Source organism: Python bivittatus, unplaced genomic scaffold (assembly GCF_059951505.1).
Source record: "Python bivittatus isolate LINGU-HERP-01145 unplaced genomic scaffold, Pbiv_v1 ctg000080_np1212, whole genome shotgun sequence".
NCBI classification, from domain to species: domain Eukaryota; kingdom Metazoa; phylum Chordata; class Lepidosauria; order Squamata; family Pythonidae; genus Python; species Python bivittatus.
In genome coordinates, this window is record NW_028277035.1 from 6,529,172 (window position 1) to 6,548,826 (window position 19,655).

The window sequence follows — 19,655 nt, forward strand, 5'->3', positions numbered from 1 at the left end:
TTCAGGAAAAGGGAATCATTTAGAGGACCAGAAGAATCTCTTTGGCTTGATTTTGTTTAAGCCGTGAGCCAATTCAGAAGTCTCTCATACAATGTTTGATAGGATAGCATCACAGGAAGAAAAAAAAAACAACCTCCTTCATTTGTGGTACAACTCCAGAATTGTGAAGAAGCAACCAGAGACCTTAACCTGCTCTGATTGAGCTGAGGAATTAATGTGTTTCTAAAAACATTCCCAATGGGATTTGCAGCTTGCCAGAGCTGGGCTCAGCCATGTTTTCAGAATTAGTAGATATGCCTGGAGGGATCAGCCTTTCCCAACAGCACGTGTGAAATGGAATGTGCAGCCTTGGCCTTGAGCCGGTCTTCCTGTAACAAGAGCATGAGCAGGAATCTTGGCGGTGAGTAAGAAAAAAAGTAATCCTGGAGCCATACCCTCCAAAGCTAAATGTTCCATCCCTACACACTTCTATTACAATTCTTCCAGGCTGTGCACCACGAAAATGGTAAGTTAGATTTTTCTGCCCTTACCAATTTTTTTCACCTGCTATGATAGTGGTGTTGAGTTAAATTAAGCTCTTTAAAAAGGATGGTAAGAAGGTGGATTTTTGGAGGGTCATGAAATTGGGTTGGTTAGTTCAGGTGGTCTCTTAGAGGACATCTTCAGCCGCATGGCTGGTACAAAGACAAGTAAATGGGAACATTAAATAGGTTTAATCAGAAACACAGTGATGTTGTAAATTCCACAAGAAGTTGTTATAGAAGCAAATCTTGAGTATAATACCTATTGTCTATTTGGGCACATCCATGAGTCTGGATATAAATTAAGTACAGCAGATGATGTGTGTATCATGATGCTAGCTTTGGGATTTCAAACCAGGAATATATCCCATTTGCCACCTATGATATTGATTACCAAAGGAGATGGATTAAAAAGCAGCAACAGTAATTTGGACCTTGAAATCAAAGATAAAGTCTGGGAAAAGGTACTATAGAAATAACATCTCAAATAGTTCACCCCATCTTAAATGGTTAAGAGACTTATTTATTTTTTAGATGTATATCACATATTTTCTTCAGGAGCTCACGTTGAGTGCGCAGTACCATCTCCTCCAATGTTTTTTCCCCCAAAAGCAACCCTGTTAAGTAGGTTAGGCTGAAAGGGAGTGAAGGTCCCAAAGTCATCCAGGGAGTTTCCATGGCTGGGAGCAGACTTGAATCTAGGTCTCCCCAATCTTAATCCAACATATTGGATTAAGAATAGAACATCCCACTACACCAGCCTGGGATTTGTCTTCCTTAAGTCCAAGATTTGGGCACAAGGTTTCCAAAGGACAGGATGAAGCTTAGATATGCTTACCCCTTGTACATCAAAACAGCTGAAGGGGTTCTGTTACACAGCTGGTGAGGAATGTGACAAGGCTGAGAAGTTCATGACAGAAGAGGGAGAGGAGAAAGGAGTTTAAGGTGGAGCAAAAAGGAGTACAGGGATTTAAATACACACACAATATGCTAGTCTAACAATTCTTTTTGCATTACTCCTTCCCCATTTGTTATACATTGACACATACATTGGAGAAAAATACATTTTTTCACCTAAGTAGATTGATTTGGCTTTTAATACTCTTTTCCCTTTAAATCTTCCTTCCTTCCTTCCTTCCTTCCTTCCTTCCTTCCTTCCTTCCTTCCTTCCTTCCTTCCTTCCTTCCTTCCTTCCTTCCTTCCTTCCTTCCTTCTGCTTGGACACCACCTGACTCCAAATAGCTCTGGGCAGCTCATAGCACAAATTTCTAGATACAGTATATTTCTTTGCAATATCTAGACATCACTATTCAAATTCATTATGTATCACAAGCAGTGGTTATTTTCAGCTTCTTGGAAATATTCTCTTGAGGAGAATGTTCCTTTTTTCCAATCTACTTTTTATTTTATTTTTTTAACTTCCTTTGAGAAAACACACCAATATAGTTAGAGGTAACCAAATAAATGATGAGAGATGGAAGGGCATCTTTTAATGCTGTTATTAATCCAGGATAATCTGAATTACAGCAGGTAATCTAAAAGGCCTCTTCTAACTTCAGGATTCCAAATCCTCAGCCTGTACAATTTAAAATGTCAACTCACATTCAAAATCTGTAATATAAATTTAGCTGTTTTACAAAATTGTACTCGTATATTATTTCCCAGTTAAGATCAGTTGTCAATTTGGAAGAAAAGATATGATACCCAGAAGATGATAAATTGTAAGGACTAATAAACAGAAAGAGTGAAAGTAGCATTTCCCAGGCTACAAAATTCAAATACAGAGATTACTCTTTTTCAAACTTTGTCTGCAGGGTTAAGATTATTTTTCAGTGGGCTTTTTCCAGGACATTTTTTCAAGCCAATGATAGAGTTGATCATTTGATGTAGTCCTAGAAATAATTAGGTCACTGTTCAAGAAACAGATGTCAGGAAATAATAGTCTCGCTACAAATTATTTATAGAATTCCAAAAAAATCCCCTAAAAATAAAAGCTACAAGCTTACCAAGAAGATAGACCTACCCAATTTAAATAATGGCAAGGTCTCCCCTGCAAGCCTTAAGGCATGGGCAAACTAGTATAACAAGAAACATTGTTTCAGATATTTTAGATTGAAGCCATTTAGGGATTGAAAGGGAGGCACCTAGCAGCATCTAGAACACAGCCCACTAGGAAATAGCCAACCACCGCAGCTCCTTACAATCAGTATTTTGGAAAGGCATCTAGGTGCATCCATCAGTATTTTAGCACCCCATGTTGCACTAACAGAAACGTCCAAGTCATACCCAAGAACTGCTGGACATACAACACATTATGCCAGTCCAGTTCAGAGGCTACCGGAAGATGAACCAGAGCATCTTTGTCTGACAGTGAGAAATAGTCACAGCTTTCCATCAGCCAAAGCTGATAAAAGGCATCTCAAGCGACTGAGGACAGGGATTAAGAAGTACTCCCAATTTATACATTTGCTTATTCAAAAATAAGTGCAGGCCCATTTATTGGACATGGACCTCTTATTTGAAGGACCTGCTTACCAGGTTTCCCATTCAACTCACTGGCTCTAATCCAACCCATTACTGAGCCCAGAAACAGATTCAGCAGCTACAGAGTCTACTTGACTTAGATGATGAGAGGAAATAGCGCAGGGCGCAATCAGCATATTGATAGTACCTCACTTCAGATTCTCCGATGACTTCACCCAGCAATTAAATATTGATGTTAAAAAGCATGGGTGATGATATGAAACCTTGCAGGATGCCACAGCATAGATACTACAATTAAACACGTCAATGTGAGTATATACCTCTTACACCCAATTTGCAGGGCTAGTTTAGCAAAAGTTGCTGAAAGTTCAGGGAAAATCAACAAGATTGCCTCTCCCCTGACCAAGATCATCCATCAAGATGATTAATATAGTTCCTGTACCAGAATTAGGATTAACGTGGACTGAAATGATCAAAGCAATCTAGCCTACAGCACTTACTACATCAAATTTCTCAATGATATTTTTCTCCTGTAAGCATTCAGGAGAAAATCTTTTGCATGTAGAACTGTAGTTTCCACATGAGCCAGGCCTCTGATAAATTCAACTGGATGCACTTTTCCCCTTGCAGATATCATTTAAGTGACTCCAGTAGAAGCCAGGGTTTATTCAAAGCACTTCAGATATCATGATCCCTGAATGGGGCTTCTGTTTCATTGAAACAAGTTCTGGTAATCCAGAACTTTAATTTTAGTTGACTCTAAACACTTGATTTCTACACCATGAAAATGTAACATTCACTACTCTACCGGTCAGATATAGATCTTCATGCCCTCAATCTTATTTTTCACCACTGTTGATAAGGTCCCTTGAGGGCTTCCAGTTTCTTGGTATGCTTCCTGCAGGACAGGCCATGGTGACTTCTGAGATCTTACAGCTGCTCATGATTATCCTCAAAGGCCCAAAACACTTTCATCTTCTTAATCACACTTACACTGCAGTTGTTCTTCTCTATTTTTCCATGTACTACACATGATATCTCCTGCAAAGTATTTCCAACCCTTTCATATCTTTGTTTTGAATTATTTCGTTTGTCCCAAGCATGCACAATAATATTTTTTTCCATTGTTTCTATTAAGTGTCATAGATTCTCCATTGCACTGATTTAGGAGTTGGATTTTAAAGTTGTGCTGGAGATGTGTGTGTGTGTGTGTATATGATTGTATTTTTCTATCTATAATTGCATGTCTGTGTGCCACAAAGCTTGAGTTCTAGCCTCTGAGTAAGTTCAGCCACCACATATCTGCTCCTCTGTAAGTGAAATGACCAGGGGAGGTGGGAGAGTAGAGGTGTGAACCATATTGTCTCAGGAAGCAAGACATCTTGGTCAAGTTCTGCTCCAGCCCAAGAAGGAGCAGTAGTAAAAATGGATAGTGGGATACGTATGCCGTGTTTTAATTTCTTCACAATTTTTGTGTTTTCAGTCCCATGAACTTATTCTTACTCCTCAAAATATTCTGTGATTCCCATACTTCTCTTCTAGGTTTTTGGATTATGAAAATAAATCACCATTTATAGTGTAATGTAATGATGGTATTGAGGAAGTAATTAAAATAGTTGTAAAATGGCTTTTAGTGTAGAATTATGGAGACTTTTGCCTGACTCTTGTAGACCCTCCCCGAGGTCAACATGATGTTAAAGTCAATCTTTTCCTCCACAATTCTTCTCATTTTGCAGAATACAGTAGCTTGTCAATAGCTCTGGAACACAGTGTTTTAGTTTAGCTTAGTTTAGTTAGTTTAGTTAGTTTAATTTAGTTTACAAATTTGTTTGCTTTTATCTCATAGTGAAAAGCTCAAAGAAAACATGTGTTGTGAATTGCACATGACATTTTTCTCCCAGAAAGAATCCCTAACGTAAATGGACAATTCTATGATGGATAGCGTATTTACTCCTGAAGTGGGTTTTCTGCTCCCTAAAAAACAGAAAGGCATCCAAACCTATATAAGATTTACTATATGCCAGCTTAATAAACAGCTTACTACTTTCACCTGCTCCATAAGGTAATCTGAAAGGGAGTACAGTAGTTCTTGCACGGGAAACTAAAACTCATATTACATTTTTCTTTCAGCACTTTTTTTCGCAGTTACAAGAGTAGAGCTGGTCCGAGGACAATTTTGGGTGCATCACACTGACTGCATCTATTTTTAAGCCTTCACCCAGTAATGTTCCTTTATGGACATTACTTTTGGGACCCATGTTTTTTGTGAGATCAGTTACCTTTGCATCAGCACTTACCAGCTGGCAGACAGGCTGAGTACAGAAATAGGGTGTCAGTGCCGAGTGGCTTCTATCCTCCATGTATGGCAATGAAATTTATTTTCCATCCTACCCTCATTAAAGTTCCACTTGACTCTGTTAATCCATTGCTAGCTCTTCTACCCCAAGCACAACATTCTGAGTTGACCAGTTATTCCACCCACATGGAAAGATGCTTTCAAATATGAAACAGAACCAAATTTTCTGTCCACACTTTCAAAGGAGAATTACACGCCGAGGAATTTTAGAGATTAAAGTTATCATAGGAGCCCCAAAGATCATATATCTATCACTCCATCCTCCCAGATGGCTGTTGTAACACGATTCAGTATTTACAGGCTCCGTTTAGTTCAAAGCATTTCTTACCATTTCATGAGTGTTATGGTTGCTTAGCCGATTAAGACACTTCCCTTTTCTTACATGTTCATCGTAGTAAATTGAGCAAAAATATCCTTCTACCCCTTTGTAGTATATACCATTACTTTTATACTCCATTCTTCCTTCAAGGAACCTAAGGCAGACATCATTCAGCTACATCTTGGAGGCAAGCGGCTGAAAGGGTTGTGTCCCTAGATCACCCTGGGAGCTTCATGGCTGAGTGAGAAGGTGAACCCAGATCTCCTCAGCCTGAATTTAGTATCTAAACAGCACCATTTTACCAACTGTTTGTCAAACAGCACCATTTTTACTGGGATCACTGTAGTCAGCAAAATATTATAAGAGGCAATGTATAGAATGCTTTCATTTGTTCCTGTTATGGCCAGAGGAACCTGCCTTATCTAGAACAGGGGGCAGTGAATATGGTCATTTGCATCTTTCTCATCTCCTGTATTAATTACTGTCAGTTGCTTTACATGGGCCTGCTCTTGAAGACCACCAGGAAACCTCAACAGGTACAAAATGAAGTAGCCCCTATGTTTTATGGGTTAGTCTCTTTACTGCCGTGTAACACCTCTGCTGCAGGAGCGACACCGGCTACCAGTTTGTTTCCAATGCAATTCAAGATGCTGGTAATTATGCATAAAGCTGTATGTGGCTCAGCATCTGGTCACCTACAAGTTTCCCTGTCTCAGGTAGACTCTACACATCCAAATGGAGAATGCCTGCTGATGGTTCCTACCTGCAAGAAGTACAGTGGGTGAGGACCCCCAAGGGGCCAGTTTTTCTGGAATAGCTTGTCCCTCAAGGCAATAGTGGCTTTTGATCTCGTGGCCTTCTGGAAGCTTGTAAAAACTTGACTGTTCCAGACTGTCTTTGGAACCTGATTGGTAGGGAGCTAGTGGCACCAAATCTGTAACTCTGAAGTATAACGTAATACTATAATTTTAGGTTTATTGCATTCCTGTGTATTTATTGTTTGCATCAGCTTGTTGCTATTGCTCCTTGTCTACCTACAGTCTTTTAAGATAGAGGTGCTTTAAACATTTTATGTATAAGTAAAGAAATAATCTAATTACATCACCAACTGATCCTGAATAGAGTTGATGTATTATTTATCAGGGTGGATTTATATCTACTGAACTGATTACCTAGATGTTTCAACATATTCCCATATTGTCCTTCAGTGGCTGGGATGTTTTTTCAGCAAAGGTTGACCATTGTTCTAGGAGTCTGTCAGATCATCCTGACAACTCAGGTTGTTGGAACTCAACCTGTTTGGGACTATTACTTTAGCATTGCCTAATTTGGCATTGCTTCTTAATAGTTATTAAAATAAACATCTCTTTTGTTTTTACTGCTCCCACTGTCTGGAGAATGTTTATATGAAATAAAAGAAAAGTATTTTTCTTCATTATTTTTATTTTCTTTTATGGTTTTTACTTTGTTAAAAATTTCTTCAATAAAAATTATATTAAAAAAATAATATTTATATTGAAGGGTCAAAAAGTATCAGTCTGGCTCATTTTGCCTCATTACAGGCTGATGTTATCAAATGACTTCTTCAACATACATTGTATTTAGCAAGTGGTATCTCAGATTGGGGAGACTAGACATCAGTACAGGCTGGGCTTTTCCTGATTACACTTCATGCTGATGAAATGGATTGAATCATTCCCCCAGCAGTCAGCCATAGATAAGAAAGAATCCTGGTTAGATGATGGAGTAGGCCAAAGGAGAAGGTGAAGGAGCAGGGCTTTCCTTCCACCACTGAGTTACTTGACAGAAAGCAATGTACTAACCTACTGAGATACCGTCCTGCATTTCCACAGTCGCTGAGAAGGGGACTTTTATTGTTCTGAGACTACTACTGAAATACAAAACATTACAAGCCTTCTTAGCGGGCTAGTAAAAGAAAAATGCAGGCTAGAAATGTTTGTGGACTTTTACATAGATGCTTGCTGTTGCTCAGAAAGAATTAAATAATACGTATCTGACACTGAGAAAATGCCAAGAAGCTGAAGTTACTCCAGGTGTTCACGTGAGTTTTTAGTGCAAAGCAATGGGCCACCACTAACTATAAAGATTGGAATTCTAATCTTTTAGAATGCTTTGTATCTTAAGCAAGAATTTAAGGTTCAGTGGGTGGAGATGAGAGGATTGTCAAAGACTCAAAGAAAAATAAGAAGGGTATCTCATGGACTAGATGTCCCTCTAGTGGTAAAAAGCTACTGTGTAACTGTGTAGCTACTTAAAATATAAGCAAAATACAGTCTCTGTGGTTTAAGTAATGTGTGGAGTTTATTCATTTATTAATGCTTGTTTGTTTATTAACATAGTATACTAATATACATAGAAATTATGTTGAGAGACCATTTATTCTCCTTCCATCAGCTTCACCTTATTTGGTAATTATTTGCATTTTTTTCTAAAGCATGCTTCAAAAGTAAAGCAAATCTACTTAGGATCGTCTTGATATTCTAATCTTCTTAAGATTTTAATATGCTTGTGAATGGGGAACCATACCCCATGTTGTAAAGATGCCATATGAAGTTCATTTTCTCCATTTATGTGCTCAACTATATATTAAAGGGGGGGGGTCAACTTTTAATAAATGTTTATTTGTGAGAATAAAAAAAAAATAAGTGGCAAGCAAGTCAGTGTGAGTGCCAACTTTATGTCTTTTTGCTCTTGATGTGTAAAAGAACAGTAGGTGAACTGTATGGGAATTATTGTTCAGGCATTGTTCCTGTAATACCTACTGTAATGGAGAGATTTGTAGACATATACCCAGGCCCTGCTAAACATCTTCATTTGTAAAGAGTAAGGAAGATGACCTTGATGGAACCTATAGGAACGGTTACCTAGTCAAAAGGGGCTGAAGCGTTTCTTTAAGTTCAGAATGTCCAGATAACATTCAGAAGGGACTCAGGCAGATGCCTCCCTAATTCACTGAACTATGAGGAGGAGGAGGAACAGCACAATCAGACTTGCAAGGTTCTGTTATTATAACCAATCTGAATGTAAACAGATGGAGTTGATTTCCTGGTCTGGTCTACCTACTGGGGCTGACATCATTACCAATATAATCCATTCTGCATAAGCCAATGGCCCTTGGGAGTGGAGGGAGTTCTAATAATTATGCCCTTCCAGCCTAGATGCATTATAGCCACAATAAGCTAGACTTCAATAACTTGCGATCTGATATGGCCCAATGTTTCACCCTTTAATTTTTCCTTGCAGATGTTTTGGTAAAAGCAGAGGGCACAGGGTCAGTTAAATGAACAAAATCCACTGAAAATCCAAGGAGCTTCTAAGGGAGCAAGATCTAAGAGACCTTTGTTCATTCTGTGTTGATGGATAGAAGGCTGCAAAAGGACAAGCAATTTTTCAAAGGGCGCTTATTCATTTTCGCCACCTTAGGAACATTTTTAACCTCCCCTCCCCCAACTATGAACATCTTCATTTTCCAGTCAAGGTCTACCTGTTTTTCATGCTTGCTTGTCAATAGTGCTTTCATCTTCTTTGAATGAGCTATCATTTCCTTCTAATTTGAAACTGAAAAGGCCTGTTGTGTTCTGCAGGAACCATGTTCATTAGTCTCTTAGTAGGGCAGATGTGCAGATGAGGTTATGTATCGATCAAGAGGAGTGCAAAGACATTGGTGCCGTGTAGCTGTTGGGACACAGACATTTTGGCCTGGGTTGGTGACAAGAGCAGAAAGGAGGTTGAGTCTTGGCTGCTGTGTCTTTCCTTCTTTCCGTCAGCCCTCTTAGCCACATCGCTTTTGCTCCAGTTTGGATAGTGCTTTTTAATATTTACTTGCATGCCACTGTATTAAGAGAAGTGAACAAAGGATCAGGGAGTGGGAAAGGTAGAGACATTAACAAGGCAAATGGGACATATCCTCTCATTATCCCCTCAGCGATGTGGAGATTTATGGTGTTTTCACCTGCAATAAAACACTTAAGTGTGTGTTCTGCAAACAAACGAACAAAGCAAACAAAACGGAAAAGCATAACATTTTGAAGGGTTCCTCACTGGTGATTTACAGCATCTTCTTACACTGCCACCCAGCTATCACTATGGTAATAATTCACAAAGACAGCTTTAGATGACATAGAAATTGCAAGATGACACTTTAAGATTCTATAAATCACTAGTGAAAAACCCCAGAGTAAAAGAAAGCACACACCTGAAGCTGCTGAAGAGTAACAGTGCAAAAGGAGGCAAGAATAACCTCACTTTTTCTCAAGGATCAGACCTGTAACTTACAGTACAGGGAGCCTTCAGTTTAATGGATTTGTGGGAACTAATAGAAGGAAGGAATGCCTGTTAAAGCTGAGAGTCCATTAACCGAGGAATAGGATTTTTCAAGCCCCCAAATAATTGTACCAAAAATGTGAAAAAGCCATTCAAGCTTCAGCCAAAGATCACAAAACAGCATGAGCTGTGCACATTCAAGCAACTTGAATCAGCATAGACGCGACGCCACATGGATGTTGAAGATCGTGCTTGGGAGTACCGGAGCCAGAAATACAGGCTCTTAGATTGACTTGGCTGATCTAAGAGCCAGAGCAGCTTCCAGAAGCAGCAAAGTGAGCAGTAGAAGTGAAAAGCAGGCTAGGGATGAGGCAGCCCAAACTGCAGGAACCTTCTCAGTCAGCAGATTGTGTCCATTAAATCCCCAAACTGCTAAGCCAAGGTCTTTCAGATTGTAGGTTCACTGTATTCCTGAACTTAGCAGTTGTCGTTCAGGTCCAAAGTTATGTCCACTGTAATTCATTTTAGCAGGTTTGCTTGGTAGTCCATCTGTACCCACCACTAGAAGACAGTTATGTAGGCATACCATCATTTGTGTCTTGGAAACTTCTGGACTGGATTACTACAGTACAGTATAAAGATGACAGCTTTTGGAGCAGAAACAAATATGTATGCATGCATGCATACATGTGTGTGTGTATAGCATCTGTGGTATTTCAGAAAATTCCTATTTTGTTCCCCTATTTTATTAATAATGTAGAGACTGTTCTCAATTAAAAGCAGAATATCGTTGTATGAAGCCTTGGATTACAGGTGAAACTCGAAAAATTAAAATATCGTGCAAATGTTCATTTATGTCAGTACGGCAACTCAAAAGATGAAACCAATATATGAGATAGACGCATTACATGCAAAGCGAGATATGTCAAGCCTTACTTTGGTATAATTGTGATGATTATGGCGTACAGCTTATGAAAACCCCAAATTCACCATCTCAGAAAATTAGAATATTACATGACATCAATAACACAAGGATTGGAAATAGAACAATATCGGACCTCTGCAAAGTATAAGCATGCATATGTACTCAGTACTTGGTTTGGGCCCCTTTTGCAGCAATGACTGCTGCAATGCGGTGTGGCATGGATGCTATCAGCCTGTGGCACTGCTGAGGTGTTATGGAAGACCAGGATGCTTCAAAAGCGGCCTTCAGCTCCGCTGCATTGTTCGGTCTCATGTCCCTCATCTTTCTCTTGGCAATGCCCCATAGATTCTCTATGGGGTTCAGGTCAGGCGAGTTTGCTGGCCAATCAAACACAGTAATCCCATGGTCATTGAACCAGGTTTTGGTACTTTTGGCAGTGTGGGCAGGTGCCAAGTCCTGCTGGAAAATGAAGTCAGCATCCCCATAAAGCTCGTCTGCGGAAGGAAGCATGAAGTGCTCCAAAATCTCCTGGTAGACGGCTGCGTTGACCCTGGACTTAATGAAGCACAGTGGACCAACACCAGCAGATGACATGGCTCCCCAAATCAACACAGACTGTGGAAACTTCACACTGGACTTCAAGCATCGTGCATTGTGTGCCTCTCCATTCTTCCTCCAGACTCTGGGTCCTTGGTTCCCAAATGAGATGCAAAAGTTGCTCTCATCAGAAAAGAGGACTTTGGACCACTGGGCAACAGACCAGTTCTTTTTTTCTGTAGCCCAGGTAAGATGCTTCTGACGTTGTTTGTTGTTCAGGAGCGGCTTGACAAGAGGAATACGACATTTGAAACCCATGTCCAGGATCCGTCTGTGTGTGGTAGCTCTTGATGCACTAACTCCAGCCTCAGTCCACTCCTTGTGAAAGTCCCCAACACTTTTGAACGGCCTTTTCCTGACAATCCTCTCCAGGCTGCGGTCATCCCTGCTGCTTGTGCACCTTTTTCTTCCACACTTTTCCCTTCCACATAACCTTCTATTGATGTGCTTTGATACAGCACTTTGGGAACATCCAACTTCATTTGCAATTACCTTTTGGGGCTTTCCCTCCTTAGGGAGGGTGTCAATGATGGTTTTTTGCATAACTGTCAGGTCAGCAGTCTTTCCCATGCTTGTGATTCCTACTGAACCAGCCTGAGAGACCATTTAAAGGCTCAGGAACCCTTTCCAGGTGTTATGGATTCATTAGCTGATTAGAATGGGACACTTTGAGCCTAGAATATTGAACCTTTTCACACTATTCTAATTTTCTGAGGTTGTGAATTTGGGGTTTTCATAAGCTGTACGCCATAATCATCACAATTATACCAATGTAAGGCTTGACATATCTCGCTTTGCATATAATGCGTCTATCTCATATATTGGTTTCACGTTCTGAGTTGCCATACTGACATAAATGAACATTTGCATGATATTCTAATTTTTCGAGTTTCACCTGTATGTACAGAAAAATCTCATGATGGTCAGAAGGACTGCATTTCTTATCTTCCCTGCTGCTTTGCAGTAGGGCGGCTTTTTTTTTTTTTAGTTGAAATAAAAATTTAACGTAAGAAAATCAGGAGAAGACAGATGTTCACACTGATGCAGGCAGTCCTAAAATGGGAAACGCTGCTGTGAATTATTGGCTGATATTGGTCAACTACTGTGAGGAGCTTCAGGCTTGAAGGACTGGGACTAGCGGTTGTTGGGTTGGGTTTGCTCACAGCTATTTATTTGCACATCAGATGGAAGCATTATTTTTTTATTACAGAGAAAGATGGTGTAGTTCAGGGTCACACAATAAATGAATCTTATTTTATTTTAATAAGTTATTGTTTATATTATTAGATCACCATTTAAGATTCTTGCACACCACCCAGTGTCTTGAGATATTAATGCACAATATTCAGCACAAATGCAACTATTGTACTCTGAAAACAGGAGAAGCAGAAGAGTGTTGATAGGCCACAGTAATGCTCAGTTTACTCTCTAGCTCCCTACAGTATTGTGGGTGATTTGCTTCACGGGTGATAAATATATATGCAAATTCCTCTGTCCTTAGGGAGCTGGGTCAACCATGAAAAGCAGTAAATATATCCTTCCCAAATTCTTGGATCCAAATTGAGGTGAGTGATAGGTACAATATTTTTGATTTTACTGAATTAAAGGGTGATTTACTATTACTAGGTGGTTGTTTCTTATGCAACTTTAGCGGAAGTACTTCATTAATTTCAAGCCAGAGAAATCCCATACAAACAGTGTGACTTTACTGGGGACCCAATGAAAGAATGTGACTTCCTTATTTACTTCCTTCAGAATCTTCTTTAAACACACACAAACACATACATGTCAGTTAAGTGTGGCACGTTATTCACAGAAAGAAATATTTATTCTGTTGGAAATCCTGTCCAGAAGCCACCTGTAAGATCTTTGGAGCACAGTCTTTTTTGACACTTAGAGCTTCAATAAGGAATTGAGAAGTTTTCTCTAAAGAAATGGAAAGAGAATCCTAGGAGCATGGAAGGAAGATAGAAAATAAAAAGAACCTGTCCAGGAAAAATGGGAGAAAATCAGCAGCTGCTTTATACCCTCATGCAGCAAATTTTCTTCAAGAGTAGCTCCACCATCAGGCAGATAACAGCTGCACTTGCATTCCAAGATTGTACAACCCAAACCAGGTCTGAATCCTGCTTGCTTTTATCTAACCATGTGATTTGACTCAATTCCCTCCTATGGTATTGCTGACAGATTGAGTACAATTAGTACATACTTCTGAGCTGTTTCTCTTGTTCTTTCCCTCCATGTTTGTTCTAGATCCACCACCAGCACCTGTGGGCTAAAGGTAAGGCCGAACACAATTCCTCCTTTAGTTCCGCTCTAACACATTCATGTATGTGCTTGAATTTATTCATTGTGTTTCTGTCAACAAAAACAAATGGCATTGAAGTAAAAATACAAAAATTAAGAAGCAGCAACTGTGATGCAAATTTCTTCATATGCCCATTTGGTGGTCTTTTTAAAAAAATGAAACAAATATTTAATTCATATCACTCTATTCCACAGTCAAATTGATCTGTCATAGAGGCAACATTTAAAAGCTGGGAACAGTTTCATCAAATCCACTGAGGGTGTAGTTTTCAAATAAGAGGATCAGTTATCTCCAGTAATTTTCTCTCCCTGACAAGGTAGTTAACTAGGATTTCATTCTTTTCTCTATTTTTTTCCTTTTAATTTTTTGTTACAAGGTTTCATAGAATCATCTGATAACCTTGAATTAACCACTCACCTGCTTAATTACCAATAGTATTTATGTACTTAAATAATTAAATATTTACTTAAATTTATTTTAAATATTTAATATTTAAAATAATCTACTCCATTCTTCAGAGAAAGCTTCTGAAGTCATTTACACAAAGTCAGGAACAAATCAGAACACTTCCTACACTCTGAAAGACACCACATGAAAGGGATGGAGAGGCCAGAGAGGAAGAGCAGACAGAGATATTATTAGTTTTTAATTTTCTACTCTGCTTTATAATTACCAGCCTGAATAGAGATAGGTGAAAAAAAGGAGGATTGGCCCCAAGCATTGGACTTGAAAGACAACCAGCAACCAATGAAGGTATTTCAATGCTGGGGCCGTGTGAGACCTTTTCCCTGTCCTTGCTGCCAAATTCTGGGCCATTCTAATTTCTGGGCCATCTTTATTGGCCACCCTACAAAAAGCACATTATCCACATTACAGTAATTCAGCGTTTAGATTTACCAGCACATGAGTCACTGAGGCCAGGTGTCTCTCCTCTCTGTAGGCCTGCAGTTGGTTTATTGAGCAACTCCTATAAAAAGCCTCTTTTCCCACCGATATTACTTGTCTGTGCAGCATCAGTGCTGGATTCCAATAGAACCTCAAATCTGATCCGTAAGGGGAAGTGCAACAGTATAAACGAGAATATTAAAAGACACCAAGAGATTCAGGAGTATTAACAAAATCACTCTCCCTCTGCCTCTCCCAGCATAGTTCAATTATCAGAGCCACCAAGCCTACCTCTATACCAAATCCAGGTTTAAATCCAAACTGAAAAGGTTCTTTGTTTCATCTAAGATCTTCTGTAGCTTCATAACTCTTACTTTCTCCACTAGCTTAGCTATGTATGGAATATTAGGCTGAAGCCAGTTTGGTATAGCACTTAAAAGACACAAGGCTAGAAACTAGGAGGCTGTCACTTCTAATCTTGCCTTAGGCACAAGGCTAGCTGGCTGACTCTGGGCCAGTCACTGTCTCTCAGCCACAGGAAGAAGGCAAACCACTTCTAAAAATATTGCCAAGAAAAATGCAGAGACTTCTCTGGGCAGTCATTGGGAGTCAAGACTGACTGAAGGCAGCAAAACAAATAAACAAAAAGTTGGTAAAATCAGCTAGGTCCAAAGCAAGGGCCTCAGTGCTGCTTCCATTTCTGTCTCTGTATACTGGTAAAATTTTATCTGCTGAATGTCATACTTTTGATCTGGGTACAGCCAGAAAGTCATTGATAGCTTTATTCCTAGCCTACTTTATTTGGACTATATTCTTTATTCCACTGATAATTACATGGTGACCACCTTTAAGTTAGGGGCAAAAATGTCTTGTCAAGAAACTGTAAAGAAACTGTTTATAGACGTTCTCCTATAATTAACTGGCAGGATATTTTACAAATGGACATTATTTGTGGCAATTGGTAGGTGCGTAATTGTTTATATGCATGCTAGGCTACAAACAGGGTCTGTGCTTTTAAAACTGTGTACCATTATCAATAGCACTATGACATCATGGTCCATTTTAACCTGCAGCAGTCAGCCTCCTGTGGAATGTCTTGCATGTTTATTAGGGGCAACATTAACTATAGCAAGAAACCTCTAAGGCTGCCTATAGTTAGACTGCTGGCTCAAACATATGTCCTTTCTATGTAAGGCAATTCAACCCTGTCAAGTGGGTCAGCTTTCACTCTCCCCCTCAGCAGCTACTTCTTGTCTCATATGTTTCTATACTCAGAACTGAAGCTGCAGTGAGGCCCCATCTTGAAGAAAATGTTTTCTCTTCATGCTGACACAGTTCCACTATAAATGACCAGAGCTCTTACACAGATTTGTAAGGAGGTAATTCCACAGATGAAGAGATGCCCTATCCTTTTCAACAGATTTGCTAGTTGCTTGGAAGAGTGGGGAATGCTAGAAAAGGATTTGAGATGTTAGAAGCTTATTTTAACTCATGGTCTGTTTAAAACCAATGCCAGTATATGGGCAGATGGCACCTCTAGGCCACATTGATTGATAGCGCCACCTCCTGCTGATGCAAAGATTTGCATCTTTAGAATGATTTGGAAGCAGGACAATGTTGGCACCTCCTAAGCTTTAACACCCTAGGCCAAGTGTGTACTCAACCTTAGCCTGAAACCGGCCCTGTTCTAAAACATATATATTACATTGCCATCATATCGCCATTCCATGTTCTAAGCAACCTTTTTATGTTAATGCAGGCATGGAGACATCCTGCAGGATGGGAGTGAGAGAGAGGCACAGTGGGCATGAAAATATGAGTCCCTAAGAATGATCATCTAACCTGAGCAATAACTAGCAAGACAGGCTTTATAATGATAACAGAAAAGAGATTGATTTAAAGGAAATACACCATAGGGTATTAGCCCCATAGATGTGTTAGCATCTAGCTAACTACATCCTGTCGAGAGTCAGAGAGCTACAATTCAGTGTGTCTGAGCCTGGTAACAAAGGTAAAAGGAAGTAACCTAAAATTAGCAGTCTAGGAGAGTGACAGACAAAGGGAGGGTTGGGGTGGGGTTGAAAGCAAACCCTTTTTTCTCATTGCCTCTTTCAGGGGCTCGATTGTGAGGGAGACAGTGCCACACTTACATCAACAGTTATACTGGATCTCTTTGCTGAGGTACTGAATGTGGTTCGATCAGTGTGCAATGCGTAGCAGTGTAGACAGCCACAGTTCCAAATTCTGTGACTCTTAGATAGCAGGACACAAAACAGGACATAATTTGCATTGGTATATAAGAGAGAACTGCAGAAAATGTGAATGAATTGTTGGTGGGGGGAGGAAAGGGGAGGAGGGCCTTGGTGCTGCTTAGGAAAGCCGCCATCCTCCAGCCTTTTCTCTCCCAATATTTGTACCCATGTACCGTTGCATTTCTGCCTGCTGCTTTTCTGCCTGTTGTCTTTTCATTTCCTCAACCGCTTCTCTGCCTTTCTCTGTCTTTCTGCATTTACCAGCCTTTACCTGTATCCCCGTGTAGCATTCCCTAAGCTGCCCCCTCCTTTCGTTCTACTTTATTCTGAAAGCAAAAAAAGAGTGGCAGGTGGAGAAAGCTTTGACTCACTTTCTTCTGGTAATTGTAGAGGAGATTATTATGACAGGGATAGATCCCCCTATAAACAAACAATGCTGTGTTTTTTTTCCTTTGGGGCCAGAAAGAAAAGTTATTTCTTCCATTTGTTCTGAACAAAAAGTACAGCATCTGTGTTCAGCCAACTCCTCCTTTCCTCCTGTGCCCTTAATCCATTTTTCCTCAATTTCTTGCCTTTACTTCCTGCCTTTCGGCAGCCTCAGACTGAAATCAGCTTGTCAGCACTGAGACTGATGTCATTGGTGACTATAGCGCCATCTGCCAGTGAACAAATGAACTGCAGGGTGAGTTATTGTATACACAACAGTGTGAAATCTGCCAGTTCTTTAGCTGGTGTTGGCCTTCATTCTCATCGAGTTCTTCCAAAGACCTGAGGATGTCATAATGTATTGGCATCGTATACGTGCGGATCCAAGCAAAGTGACCTTTTGTAATTGACAGATGGAAATTTTGTCAATGCGCAGGTTTTCTAAGTGCCGTCCATGGTTTTTTGGTAGGGCACCCAGCGTGCTGATAACCACTGGGACCACTATAACATTGTTATTTTTAATTTTAATTATTTTATTTATTTGTTATTTATATTTATTCATTTATTTTTATTTATTTATTATTATTATTCCTACTACTATTATTATTTTGCTACAGAGGTACAATTAGGCAGCCTGTGCATATACGTTGGGGAAGGTAAACTGTTATATGAGAGCAAGTGAAAATAACATTATACATAAATAATATGTGAAAAATAAATGGTCCCTACTGACATATGGAGTGTAACTCTTGCTCTGTCATGCAAAGACATATGTCAACCGTTAGCTAACAGAAGTTGCACCAGATTCAGAAAGAGAACAAAAATCACTTTGTTGTTAAGGAAAGCACAATTTATTTTCTACTGGGGTGGCTAAGGAAAGACTACTACAGACTTCCAGAAAGATCAGGAAGACATATGCATTTTGCATACATTCCCGCCTTCAGTCCAACAATGGATTCATTCTTCACTTTCTATTACTACCTGCCACAAATAAAAAAAAAACAAAGTTGGTACTTATGTACTTTATACACATATATACCTACTTTAAGTATTAAAGAAACATGTAACAACAGCTACAATTTTTGTGTAAACAACAGTAAGTTGAATATAGAATCTATCCTAACCCAAGGTTTTCTCAGTGTAAACAAGCAAAATTGGGAGCCTGCAAAGTCTGCAAACAGATGGGTGCTGCAATTTCATCCCCTCACCCTGAGAGAGATGCATGCCACCATTCAGGAAAAAGTAGGATGTTGCTGGTACCATTTCAGGAAGAAGAGATATCAACAAGACTTACAACTTTGCTTGCATGTGAGCTGAAAATATTAAAGAATGAAAAGTGGCATATTCTGAGCTTTATCTCTTCTGTAAGCCACAGTTATCTAAAAGATCACAGTCCTGTGCAGAGAGGCCACACGCACAAAGACGGCCTTTCAACAGGCACACGTGCAAAGTCAGCGTATGGTCTGGAGCGAGTCTTACATCTGCCTACTTTGCCTCTGGGACCACCTCATCTGCACATCCTGCAAGTGGTACTCGGTACAGCCCAAATACAGAGATCTACGTGCATAAGCTTGATCCAGCATTTGCAGCCATTGTATACCGAGAGATAATGTGGGGCAAGCCCATGTGCATGTATTTTGAAGGACAGGCATTATCATACTTCTTCTCCCCTGAGTATATTTGTATGAATGGCTATTATATTTCTGGCCTTACAAGCCTAGCCATCCTGCAAAGAGCTAAAATAAGTCAGGGGAGCATTTCAAACTGGTTGCCCAGGTAAGCCTTAATATCCTCAACAGACCCAGAATTAGCTGGCTGCACAGAATTAGAATGTTTTGTTTGTGAAAAGGCACACCAACAGTATTCACAACGGGAAGCTAAGTGATACCTATATTGAACAAGTTAAGCACTTCAGATACCTTGGAATCATCTTCCAATTAGCTACCCCATGGAAGAAGCAAGCAAAAACATGACTGCCCGAACCAATGCAATCATAGGAATTGCATACCGCAGAGACAATAATTATGTCCCTGCTGGAGTCAAATTCTTCAGGCTGAGATGTTGAACCTTTTCCTTTATGGTGTGCAGCTTTGCATATTACAAAAATCTACTTGCTCTTGAAGCAATTCAAATTCAGTATATAAAAGCACTGTTGCATGTCTCCCAGGGTGTGTCTAATGTTCTTTTACACCTGGAGATTGCTTGGATCTGCTCTATTGAGGCCCATATAAGAATATGCTGGCAGATGTTATTAGCTGAAATTAAATTAAATTCTGCTAACTTTCAGAAAGATTGACT

The 19,655-nt window shown here is 39.7% G+C and overlaps 1 protein-coding gene across 1 annotated transcript in view; it reads right to left on the reverse strand.

Annotated features, from left to right (window-relative positions):
- Nucleotides 1-18,210: 18,210 nt before the first annotated feature.
- LOC103063479 (myosin-3) overlaps nucleotides 18,211-19,655 on the reverse strand; it is a 29,942-nt gene continuing 28,497 nt past the window's right edge. The window contains exon 41 of the mRNA XM_025163150.2: nucleotides 18,211-18,338. Coding sequence (XP_025018918.1) covers nucleotides 18,315-18,338 — 24 coding nt within the window. The 3' untranslated portion in view covers nucleotides 18,211-18,314. The remainder of the gene's footprint in view (nucleotides 18,339-19,655) is intronic.